Source organism: Salvelinus sp. IW2-2015, linkage group LG33 (assembly GCF_002910315.2).
Source record: "Salvelinus sp. IW2-2015 linkage group LG33, ASM291031v2, whole genome shotgun sequence".
Lineage (NCBI taxonomy): Eukaryota > Metazoa > Chordata > Actinopteri > Salmoniformes > Salmonidae > Salvelinus > Salvelinus sp. IW2-2015.
Genome location: NC_036872.1, coordinates 2,328,260 through 2,340,954, shown reverse-complemented (window position 1 = coordinate 2,340,954; position 12,695 = coordinate 2,328,260). Strand labels below are relative to the sequence as shown.

The window sequence follows — 12,695 nt, the reverse complement described above, 5'->3', positions numbered from 1 at the left end:
CATGGTATAGCTGGAGGACGAAAAGCTGGAGGACATCTGACTTCAATACAAAACCTAGAAGGCTCATGGTTCTCATCCCTTCAATAGACTTACACAGTAATTATGACAACTTGCGGAGGACGTCCTCCAACCTATCAGAGCTCTTGTAGCATGAACTGACATCTTGTCCACCAAATCAAAGTATCAGAGAGTGAATCTAGTACTGAAAGCATAAGCTACAGCTAGTTAGAACTGCAGTGCATAAAATGTGGTGAGTAGTTGACTCGAAGAGAGAGAAAGACAATAGTTTAACAGTTTTTAACAAATTATCTCTTCAAAAATGAAGGAGACGCAAGAGAGAGTGAGAGAGCTATATTTGGTAGTTTTTTTTCTCACTTTCACTTACTTAGCTAGCGAATGCAGCTAGCTAGTTTAGTCTACTCAAGCAACTGGCTCAAACAGAGAGGGATACTGTGTTAGTTAGATGGTTATGGCTATCCATCATTGGAACTCTTCCAAGTTAACTTTTTTTATTGTTTAATTTAACCTTTATTTATACAGGTTTTTCTCATTCAGATAACATCTCTTTTTCAGAGACCTGGTCCAATAGCAGCAGTGGGAACAAAGTTTCAGACAAAAACCGATAAAACGTACACAACATTATACAAAACTATAGACACACATACAGTACAACAATTACATATTACGTTAAAAAAACACAAATGTCTTGACTAAAAAACAGCTGTCCTAAAGACAATTACACTCTTCTATGATATTTACATCGATCAAGTGTTTAAACTCCACCAAAGAGACTAGATCATCAAATTTTAAAATGTTCAGGAGAGAATTCCAGGACCATGGAGCTGAGTAACTAAAACTATTTCTTCCATGACCTGTTCTAATTCTTGGTACTGTTAAAAGCAAATGAGAATGGGACCGTAATTGATATTTATTTACAGACATGATTAAAAAAGAAACGAGATAAAATTACATTTTACCCAGTATGGCCTTATAAATCAGTGTATACCAGTGTTTAAGCCTACGCAAGGTCAATGACGACCAGCCAACAGCACTGTAGATAGAGATCACAATGATGTGTTAGATGTTTTTGATTTGTAATGAATCTGAGGGCAGCATGATATACTGAATCAAGTGCTCTAAGGGTAGTGGTTGAGGCCTGCATATATATCCTTTAGGTGACCTAAACTGGGACATGCTTAACACCCCGGCCGTCCTACAATCTAAGGTAGATGCCCTCAATCTCACACAAATGATCAATGAACCTACCAGGTACAACACTAAATCCGTAAACATGGGCACCCTCTTAGATATCATCCTGACCAACTTGCCCTCTAAATACACCTCTGCTGTTTTCAACCAGGATCTCAGCGATCACTGCCTCATTGCCTGCGTCCGTTATGGGTCCAATGTAAAACGACCACCCCTCATCACTGTCAAACGCTCCCTAAAACACTTCTGCGAGCAGGCCTTTCTAAACGACCTGGCCCGGGAATCCTGGAAGGATATTGACCTCATCCCGTTGGTAGAGGATGCCTGGTTGCTCTTTAAAAGTGCTTTCCTCACTGTCTTAAATAAGCATGCCCCTTTCAAAAAATGTAGAACTAAGACAGGATATAGCCCTTGGTTCACTCCAGACTTGACTGCCCTTGACCAGCATAAAAACATCCTGTGGCGTTCTGCATTAGCATTGAATAGCCCCCGCGATATGCAACTTTTCAGGGAAGTCAGGAACCAATATACTCAGTCAGTTAGGAAAGCTAAGGCTAGCTTTTTCAAACAGAAATTTGCATCCTGTAGCATTAATTCCAAAAAGTTTTGGGACACAGTAAAGTCCTTGGAGAAAAAGAGCACCTCCTCCCAGCTGCCCACTGCACTGAGGATAGGAAACACTGTCACCACCGATAAATCTACGATTATCGATAATTTCAATAAGGATTTTTCTACGGCTGGCCATGCTTTCCACCTGGCTACCCCGACCCCGGCCAACATCTCAGCACTCCCTGCAGTGCTGGGAGTTCAGTGTGTCAAATCGGAGGGCCTGTTGTCCAGACCTCTGGCAGTCTCTATGGGGGTACCACAGGGTTCAATTCTCGGGCCGACTCTTTTCTCTGTATATACAGTTTTAGTCGGTAGTTTACATACACCTTAGCCAAATACATTTAAACTCAGTTTTTCACAATTCCTGACATTTAATTTTAGTAAAAATTCCCTGTCTTAGGTCAGTTACGATCACCACTTTGTTTTAAGAATGTGAAATGTTCGAATAATCGTAGAGAGAATGATTTATTTCATCTTTAATTTCTTTCATCACATTCCCAGTGGGTCAGAAGTTTACATATGCTCAATTAGTATTTGGTAGCATTGCCTTTAAATTGTTTAACTTGGGTCAAACGTTTCAGGCATCTTTCCACAAGCTTCCCACAATAAGTTGGGTGAATTTTTGCCCATTCCTCCTGACAGAGCTGGTGTAACTGAGTCAAGTTTGTAGGCCTCCTTGTTCGCACACGCTTTTTCAGTTCTGCCCACAAATGTTCTATAGGATTGAGGTCATGTGATGGCCACTCCAATACCTTGACTTTGTTGTTCTTAAGCCATTTTGCCACAACTTTGGAAGTATGCTTGGGGTCATTGTCCATTTGTAAGACCCATTTGTGACCAAGCTTTAACTTCCTGACTGATGTCTTGAGATGTTGCTTTAATATATCCACATAATTTTCCTACCTCATGATGCCATCTATTTTGTGAAGTGCACCAGTCCCTCCTGCAGCAAAGCACCCCCACAACATGATGCTGCCACCCCCATGCTTCACGGTTGAGATGGTGTTCTTCGGCTTGCAAGCCTCACCCTTTTTCCTCCAAACATAGCGATGGTCATTCTGGCCAAACAGTTCTATTTTTATTTCATCAGACCAGAGGACATTTCTCCAAAAAGTACGATCTTTGTCCCCATGTACAGTTGCAAACCGTAGTCTGGCATTTTTTATGGCGGTTTTGGATCAGTGGCTTCTTCCTTGCTGAGCGGCCTTTCAGGTTATGTCAATATAGGACTTGTTTTACTGTGGATATACAGTGGGGCAAAAAAGTATTTAGTCAGCCACCAATTGTGCAAGTTCTCCCACTTAAAAAGATGAGAGAGGCCTGTAATTTTCATCATAGGTACACTTCAACTATGACAGACAAAATGAGAAAAAAAAATCCTGAAAATCACATTGTAGGATTTTTTATGAATTTATTTGCAAATTATGGTGGAAAATAAGTATTAATCGCTCAATATACAAAAGTTTATCTCTCAAATACTTTGTTATATTACCCTTTGTTGGCAATGACAGAGGTCAAACGTTTTCTGTAAGTCTTCACAAGGTTTTCACACACTGTTGCTGGTATTTTGGCCCATTCTCCATGCAGATCTCCTCTAGAGCAGTGATGTTTTGGGGCTGTTGCTGGCAACACGGACTTTCAACTCCCTCCAAAGATTTTCTATGGGGTTGAGATCTGGAGACTGGCTAGGCCACTCCAGGACCTTGAAATGCTTCTTACGAAGCCACTCCTTCATTTCCCGGGCGGTGTGTTTGGGATCATTGTCATGCTGAAAGACCCAGCCACGTTTCATCTTCAATGCCCTTGCTGATGGAAGGAGGTTTTCACTCAAAATCTCACGATACATGGCCCCATTCATTCTTTCCCTTACACGGATCAGTCGTCCTGGTCCTTTGCAGAAAAAACAGCCCCAAAGCATGATGTTTCCACCCCCATGCTTCACAGTAGTGATGGTGTTCTTTGGATGCAACTCAGCATTCTTGTCCTCCAAACACGACGAGTTGGTTTTTACCAAAAAAGTTATATTTTGGTTTCATCTGACCATATGACATTCTCCCAATCTTCTTCTGGTCATCCAAATGCTCTCTAGCAAACTTCAGACGGGTCTGGACATAGTACTGGCTTAAGCAGGGGGACAATCTGGCACTGCAGGATTTGAGTCCCTGGCGGTAGTGTGTTACTGATGGTAGGCTTTGTTTACTTTGGTCCCAGCTCTCTGCAGGTCATTCACTAGGTCCCCCCGTGTGGTTCTGGGATTTTTGCTCACCGTTCTTGTGATCATTTTGACCCCACGGGGTGAGATCTTGCGTGGAGCCCCAGATCGAGGGAGATTATCAGTGGTCTTGTATGTCTTCCATTTCCTAATAAGTGCTCCCACAGTTGATTTCTTCAAACCAAGCTGCTTACCTATTGCAGATTCAGTCTTCCCAGCCTGGTGTAGGTCTACAATTTTGTTTCTGGTGTCTTTTGACAGCTCTTTGGTCTTGGCCATAGTGGAGTTTGGAGTGTGACTGTTTGAGGTTTGGGACAGGTGTCTTTTATACTGATAACAAGTTCAAACAGGTGCCATTAATACAGGTAACGAGTGGAGGACAGAGGAGCCTCTTAAAGAAGAAGTTACAGGTCTATGAGAGCCAGAAATCTTGCTTGTTTGTTATTGACCAAATACTTTATTTCCACCATAATTTGCAAATAAATTCATTAAAAATCCTACAATGTGATTTTCTGGATTTTTTTTTCCATTTTGTCTGTCACAGTTGAAGTGTACCTATGATGAAAATTACAGGCCTCTCTCATCTTTTTAAGTGGGAGAACTTGCACAATTGGTGGCTGACTAAATACTTTTTTGCCCCACTGTATACTTTTGTACCTGTTTCCTCCAGCATCTTGTACAAGGTCCTTTGCTGTTGTTCTGGGATTGATTCGCACTTCTCGCACCAAAGTACGTTCATCTCTAGGAGACAGAATGCGTCTCCTTCCTCGAGCGTATGACAGCTGCATGGTCCCATTGTGTTATACTGCGTCGTACTATTGTTTGTACAGATGAACGTGGTACCTTCAGGAGTTTTGGAAATTGCTCCCAAGGATGAACCAGACTTGTGGAGGTCTACAATTCTTTTCTGTGGTCTTGGCTGATTTCTTTTGATTTTCCCATGATTTCAAGCAAAGAGGCACTGAGTTCGAAGGTAGGCCTTGAAATACATCCACAGGTACACCTCTCCAATTGACTCAAATGATGTCAATTAGCCTATCAGACGCTACTAAAGCCATGACATAATTTTCTGAAATTTCCAAGCTGTTTAAAGGCACAGTCAACTTAATGTATGTAAACTTCTGACCCAATGGAATTGTGATACAATGAATTATAAGTGAAATAATCTGCTGTAAACAATTGTTGGAAAAATAGATGTCCTAACTGACTTGCCAAAACTACAAGAAATTTATGGAGTGGTTGAAAAACGAGTTTTAATGACCAACCTAAGTGTATGTAAACATCCGACTTCAACTGTATCAATGATGCTGCTGGTGATTCTCTGATCACACCTCTTCGCAGACGACACCATTCTGCATACATCTGGCCTTTCTTTGGACACTGTGCTAACAAACCTCCAAACGAGCTTCAATGCCATACAACACTCCTTCCGAGGCCTTTAAATGCAAGAAAACTAAGTGCATGCTCTTCAAACCGATAGATACCCGCACACTCCCGGCCCGACTAGCATCACTACTCTGGATGGTTCTGACTTAGAATATGTGGACAACTACAAATACTTAGGTGTCTGGTTAGACTGTAAACTCTCCTTCCAGACTCATATTAAGCATCTCCAATCCAAAATGAAATCTAGAATCGGCTTCCTATTTCGCAACAAAGCCTCCTTCACTCATACTGCCAAACATACCCTCGTAAAACTGTCTATCCTACCGATCCTTGACTTCTGTGGTGTCATTTACAAAATAGCCTCCAACACTCTACTCAGCAAACTGGACGTAGCCTATCACAGTGCCAACCGTTTTGTCACCAAAGCCCCATATACTACCCACCACTGCGACCTGTATGCTCTCGTTGGCTGGCCCTCACTACATTTTCGTCGCCAAACCCACTGGTCATCTATAAGTCTATGCTAGGTAAAGCCCCACCTTACCTCAGCTCACTGGTCACCATAGCAGCACCCACCCGTAGCACGCGCTCCAGCAGGTATATTTCACTGGTCATCCCCAAAGCCAACACTTCCTTTGGACGCCTTTCCTTCCAGTTTTCTGCTGCCAATGACTAGAACGAATTGCAAAAATCACTGACGCTGGATTCTTATATCTCCCTCTCTAACTTTAAGCATCAGCTGTCAGAGCAGCTTACCGATCACTGTAACTGTACACAGCCAATCTGTTAATAGCACACCCAACTACCTCATCCCCATATTGTTATTTATTCTCTTGCTCTTTTTCACCCCAGTATCTCTACCTGCACATCATCATCTGCACATCTATCACTCCAGTATTAATGCTAAATCGTAATTATTTTGCCACTATGGCCTATTTATTTAACATCACTAAAATCTAAAACCGCCAGTAATGTACATCGTACCAGCTCCTTCCTGGCCTCCAGAGAAAAACAAGCCTTTTGCCTCAGCTTGAGTTTCTTATCAAGTTCTCCACATGAACAGTGAAGCTCAGCTTATCATCAACCCACACACCCAAATATTTGTACACTTTGACTTGCTCTATAGTATGTCCAGTCAATGTAGCAATGACATGATTAGTAACATGCCTGGCATTTGAAAATACCATGCATTTTGTCTTACCCAAATTCAGAACATGTCACGCCCTGATTTGTTTCACCTGTCCTTGTGCTTGTCTCCACCCCCTCCAGGTGTCCCACTTATTCTCTGGGTATTTATACCTGTGTTTTTTATCTGTCTGTGCCAGGTCATCTTGTTTGTCAAGCTTACCAGCTTTTGTCCTGTCAGCTCCTGTCTTTTCCCAGCCTCTCTTTTTCTCGTCCTCCTGGTTTTTGACCCTTGCCTGCCTTCCCTCCTGTACCTTTGCTCCACCTCTGGATTACTGAACTCTGCCTGTCCCTGACCCCGAGCCTGCCTGCCGTCCTGTACCTTTGCTCCTACTCAGGATTATCGACCCCTGCCTGCCTCGACCTATCGTTTGCCTGCCCTGGTTGTTACAATAAACATTGTTACTTCACACATTCTGCACTTGGGTCTTACCTTGATAGAACCAGCTTTAAATCATACAGATTCTGTTGTAGAATGTTCAATGCTCTTTGGGCATTTTCAAAAGCAAAAGAGAAACTACTACCACTTGAATAAAGAACAATATCATCTGCATAAAAATGAACATCCGCTATTTCAATATGATCCCCAATGTTGATGATATGCAAACTGAACAACAGTGGGCCCAAAATGGAGCCTTGCGGAACACCTGAGCACAACTCTATGGACTTTACAACCATCCGCCATTATACATTGTGTATGATTTGATAGGTAATTTGGCCAGACCTAAAACCTGATTGCAATTAATTTAAGATGTTGTTTTCTTGGAGGTAGGTCTTCAGCTGCCTACTAACTAAGGACTCCAGTACCTTAGACAGTACAGACAATTTTTGATATGGGTCGATAGTTGTCAAGTAGCGAAGGATCTCCACCTTTCAGGAGAGGCAGTACAAAAGCAGATTTCCATAACTTGGACCATTTCCTTAACATCAAGCGTGAGGTTAAAAATACATGTTAAGGGGGAGCAATGATGTCTGCAGCTAGGTGTAGGAAGCGGGGGTCTAGATCATCAGGGCCAGGGGATTTTTTTTCGCACTTTTGAAACAGAGAGTAACTGCTGAACTGCTTGCTGTACACTGTACTGCATGATTGTAGTGGGTTTACTAACGTGTTAGTTCTAGTAGCAATGTTTACTATGACATTAGCTAATATGGTGACAATGATGTAGGCTGTGTATAGCGGTTAGCGGTGATGGTATGAAGGTTTGGCTTGGAAAGGTTTTTTCGCCTTGTCACAGAGAGCTATTGTGTTGTGCATTGAAGTCCACAAGCGAAGGGAAAAGGTGAAAGGGGGAGAGAGCGTAGATGAGAGAAGGAATTACACAACGAGCAAAGTGATTTCCTAGCATGTGGCTGCTAGGAAAGTGAACTCTGTTTGCAGGTGATCAGGGTGCATTCATTCTGCCGATTCTGTTAAAAAAAATCTTAAATGGAAGCGAACGGAACAAAACGGGCATAAACATACCTGAATTTGTCCAATAGAAACTCTCGTTTGCAACTGTTTGGACTAATGATTACATCCTAGATCAGCTAGATGCAGGCAAGAGTGTGCAAGGCGGTATTGAATGTGTCTGTCTGTCACCTTGATTACTCACATTTTTCTCTCAACCTGTGCACCTACGCTGTAAACGTTCATTCGTATGCTAGGTTGTAATTGAAATAAGGCCATGCTCATAAACCAATTATTATCCTCCCTAATCTTAAATGTATGTGTCTGGGTACAGGTATACCTACTGTATGTGTGTCTGTCTTGTGCATCAGTTTGATCTTCCATAATAATTGCTACAATGAGAACTAGCCAGAAGACACAATGCACACACTTACTGTCTGAAAGCCTTGACATAAGGTCCTCAGTTGAATGTCAATTTCACAAACATGTACGAATGTACATTACCACAAATTCATAACACAATGTCTATCTAGCATGTGGATTGAATAAACCACACTAATTTGGAACCAATAGTCTAGTCCCAATTAAAATGTAAAGTATTTCCCCCACTTCATTTTCTCAACCTGGGCCTGTAAACTGTTTCTGGTACAGTGTGACAGGTTTCACTAAAACATGAAGACAGAGGTTTTGTGGGGTGAAGGATGAAGTTGCCCCTAGAAGCTGATCTTGGGTCAGTTTTAAATTGTCCCCACGAATGGTTTTGGTTAGGATTGGGGGAGGGAAAGCTGATCCTAGATTTGTACCTAGGGGAAACTTCACCCTGAGCGGTGATGTGTCAGTTACTTACTGGATGGAGTTCTCGATGCGGCTGATGGTGAGGAAGGCAGCCAGGTTGGCCGTGTAGGAGGAGATGACGATCAAAGCAAAGAGCCACCATACCCCCATCATCATCCTCGTGGCCAGGGTGGTATACGGAACCTCACCACCTGATAACAAGACCAGGACGAGAGAGAAAAGAAAAATGTCAGCCAAATGGCAGGTATGGATGGGCATGAGAAAATAAAATTATTACATTTCTCCAAAGGAACTTAATTTGTGATGTCAGGTATACAAATTTCCACACATGACAACATATTACGACCCACAAAGGCAGACTTTCCAGTGCAACTCGACAATATAATATAGTTTTCTTCCATTTTTTGCATTTTCATAAAGAGACAAATGTATGCTCTATGTAGAGTGTGTATTTCCCCAGCCAGGCAGACAGGCCAGTCAGGACTAAGGCACACCGGTTTGTTATCTGTATTAATGCAAAACCTTTACTTTGCACTGCAGATGGGAGGGAGAGGGGAGCCTCTTCCTGGGAAAGACAACTGTAGCTCCATGATGGATCTGTAGAGCTTCAGCCTCACCTTTATTGAAGCCTGTTACAAATGTGCCTAATTTATCCTTGTAGCTCGCAGATCATTGTGCTCGCATGTGGAATAAGTGCCAGTCATTTCAATCCCTTCAGCGAAGACTCAATAAAATATTTGACACCCATTCTATCCAGTGCTGCCCTCTGGGTTAATCTGTCTTATGAATAAAATTTCCAGTTGACATGAGCTCATATAGCCTGAATACTATTTGTGTTCTGTTAAAATGGTGTTGCTATTGTAGAGTAGTTTGAATATTCTTATGTGCTTTGACTGTATGTTAGGCTTTCATAAAACACATATGATAAGTAGGCTATAATGTTGTATAGGTAACTGCCAAAATATTGGAAACACTTGAGTAAATAAGTGCTTCCGCTCAGCATATGTGTGAACTGCTTAAAAAAAAGCATTCCAGGTGAAACTGGTTGAGAGTGTGCAAAGCTGTCATCAAGACAAAGTGTGGCTACTTTGAAGAATCTCAAATATAAAAGATATTTTGATTTGTTTAACATTTTTTTGGTTACTACATGATTCCATATGTGTTATTTCATAGCTTTGATGTTTTCACTATTATTCTACAATGTAGGAAAAACCTGGTGTGTCTAAACTTTTGACTGGTACTGTAATTCAGGACTTTTCACAGCAAACTTCAACCTTTTGAGAGTCTTGAATTTGCAGAAAGGATGTTTTTTTTTTTATATAGATTGCAATATCCTAGAACCGTAGGTACTGAGCAGGACAATATCGGTCATGCCCATCCACTTGTTCATTATTTTCCAAATGTCAAGGATTTCACTGCGTTTTCCCGATGCTTGTCTGATTGGTTGATGCTTGAACTTGACCTTGAGCTTTTACTAGTGTTCGCAAGTATGGCCCCTCAGAGTGCCCTGAATGTACACATTGTCATGAATTTCACTTGTGATTTCAACGTGAATGTATTATTGTTAATGTATTGTAATATCCATGTATTTCAGTTTCATTGTATGCCATGTGAATATCAGTAAAAAACATTTTGGAGGGACACAACATGATACATTTTATGGACCCCATCCATCATTTCTGACAGAAAATAAAGGAATCGTCAACCATATCTAGACAGTAACATATTACAGTATTAAGACATCCGGTAGGGGCAGTCACATTAGGAAAAAGGGATGTAAATTGATCTGCTAGAGACCGTTCTTTGATTGTGAAAGTATTCTGAGTGGTCCTGACCTGGGACGTCATCCAACAGAACTTCAGAATAGGTGGTTTCTTCATAGACATGCTGCTCAAATGTATACATAACAATGTGTGATGGATGTAACATTGTCCAAAATACAATTTCCACTAGAACATTGATTGCTTATGTTGAGTTTTGTAAACAAAGTGCCTGTTGCTGTACAGTTGACCTAGCCGGACTGTTGGGTCCAAATGTGGCAGTAGAAAGGACAGTGTTCTACATAGAGAATTAATGTGAATGTAATCCATCTGGATCATAACGGTCTCACGTGAAAGCCCTTTGCGTTCACATGGCCAAAGAGTGCAGATATGCTTGTCCATTACACTAGAATAACACCGAGACGATTCAGATGGACAGCACAAGAGAGAGGGAGACTATTTGGTGGAATCTCAGCGTGAGTGAGAAAAGCTCTCCCCTGAAGATAAAGCCTGGCATGGAGAGAGAGATTGCTATGGGAGGATGTAGTTGAAGCTGATTGCATCCCATTTTCTCGGCTGTAGCATGTTGATCTTTAGAAAATGAGCCAGAGTGTAATGCAACTTTTATTAGGGAGTCCTGCGACTCGGTTCAAAGCCACCCTGCTATGCACATCAAATCAGCTGCTCCATTTTGACCAGGTTCTCCTTGCCTGCCTTTGTTGCCCCTAGCCTGGCTGGAAATGGAAATCATACTCCTCACTGCTACTCCACCCAGCTCACTCTCTCTCTCTCTCTCTCCCTTCCACCCTCCTTCGTTTCATTCCTTTGCAAACATACATATACATGCACATACATTCACACAAATCATTCTGTAAGCAGCACCACGTTTCTAATCCACAAATGCGTTTAGACAAGGAGAGTGTGGGGGGAAGATAAGAAGAGAGATAAAGAGGGAGGATGGGGTGAGAGAGAGAGAAAGAGTGAGAAAGAGACACTGCTGCAGGTCCATCTAGGAAAATAGCAAGAACACATGGGTTGATTTGTTAAACTCAGCTCCAACCTAATACACAGTGAAGGCAGTGATCAAAGTCATGCCCTCAAGGCTTCAACATGTTTGCCCAGAGTGAGTGAGCTTGGTTTCAGGCAACCTCAGTCCACAGGGCTAGCTTAGAATTTTTTTTCTCCCACAGCCACAAGTGAGTCCAAGGTCAGAGAATGGCTGTTTTTGACTGTCAGCTGATCAGTCTGCCAGTCAAGGAGTCCGCATCTCACTAAAAAGGGCCCTTTAAGTTCCGCCAGGCAGTCCTGCCAGTGCAGGCAGGACACTCAGCCCAGAGTGGATTTCCAATCAAAGAGAAAAAGCCATGAAACACTGTCAAGAACCCTTCACGGCTGTTGGAATGCTTGTACATTTCTCTAAGGGCAACTGGAGAGGCTATTCTGCTCCTAACTCTCTCAGGGAGGGGAAGAAAATGCCAATCAGTCCAAGGTCAGTGAGCCGACCGACGTAGAGCCTGCTGCTGCCTAACTGGCTGAGCACTGCCTCTCAACACCACTACCGCTACTGCTACCTTAGCAGTCATGTTGTCTGGGACTGGAACATCAGACTAACACTACTTTAGAAGTCATGTTGTCTGAAACACCAGACTAATACTACCTCAGTGGTCATGTTGTCTGAAACACCAGACTAACACTATTTAGAAGTCATGTTGTCTGAAACACCAGACTATACTACCTCAGTAGTCATGTTGTCTGAAACACAGACTACACTACTTTAGAAAGTCATGTTGTCTGAAACACCAGACTAATACTTACTCAGTAGTCATGTTGTCTGAAACACCAGACTAACACTACTTTCAGAAGTCATGTTGTCTGAAACACCAGACTAATACTACCTCAGTAGTCATGTTGTCTGAAACACCAGACTAACACTACCTCAGTAGTCATGTTGTCTGAAACACAGACTAACATGTCAAGTTTTGACCTCTTTCTTGTGCAATTCCCCCTTGAAAAGGACAGTCCTCCACATGAATTTTAACTGGATTTCACTCAAAACAGCCATGGAATCAGTTGTTTGTCTTTTATTTACCATTCTTTGGTTGGCAGTAAACAGGTGAAAAACTCAAAAAAAAGATGACAAATACAGCCCTTG

At 42.1% G+C, this 12,695-nt stretch overlaps 1 protein-coding gene across 2 annotated transcripts in view; it reads right to left on the bottom strand.

Annotated features, from left to right (window-relative positions):
* Positions 1–12,695, bottom strand: part of LOC111957531 (glutamate receptor ionotropic, delta-2) — a 705,651-nt gene that overhangs the window by 76,073 nt on the left and 616,883 nt on the right. For both annotated transcript variants that reach the window (XR_011474713.1, XM_023978383.2), the window contains exon 10: positions 8,836–8,974. Coding sequence is in view for 1 of the 2 variants with exons in the window: in XM_023978383.2 (XP_023834151.1) it covers positions 8,836–8,974 (139 nt within the window). In the remaining variant the exon portion in view is untranslated. The remainder of the gene's footprint in view (positions 1–8,835; positions 8,975–12,695) is intronic.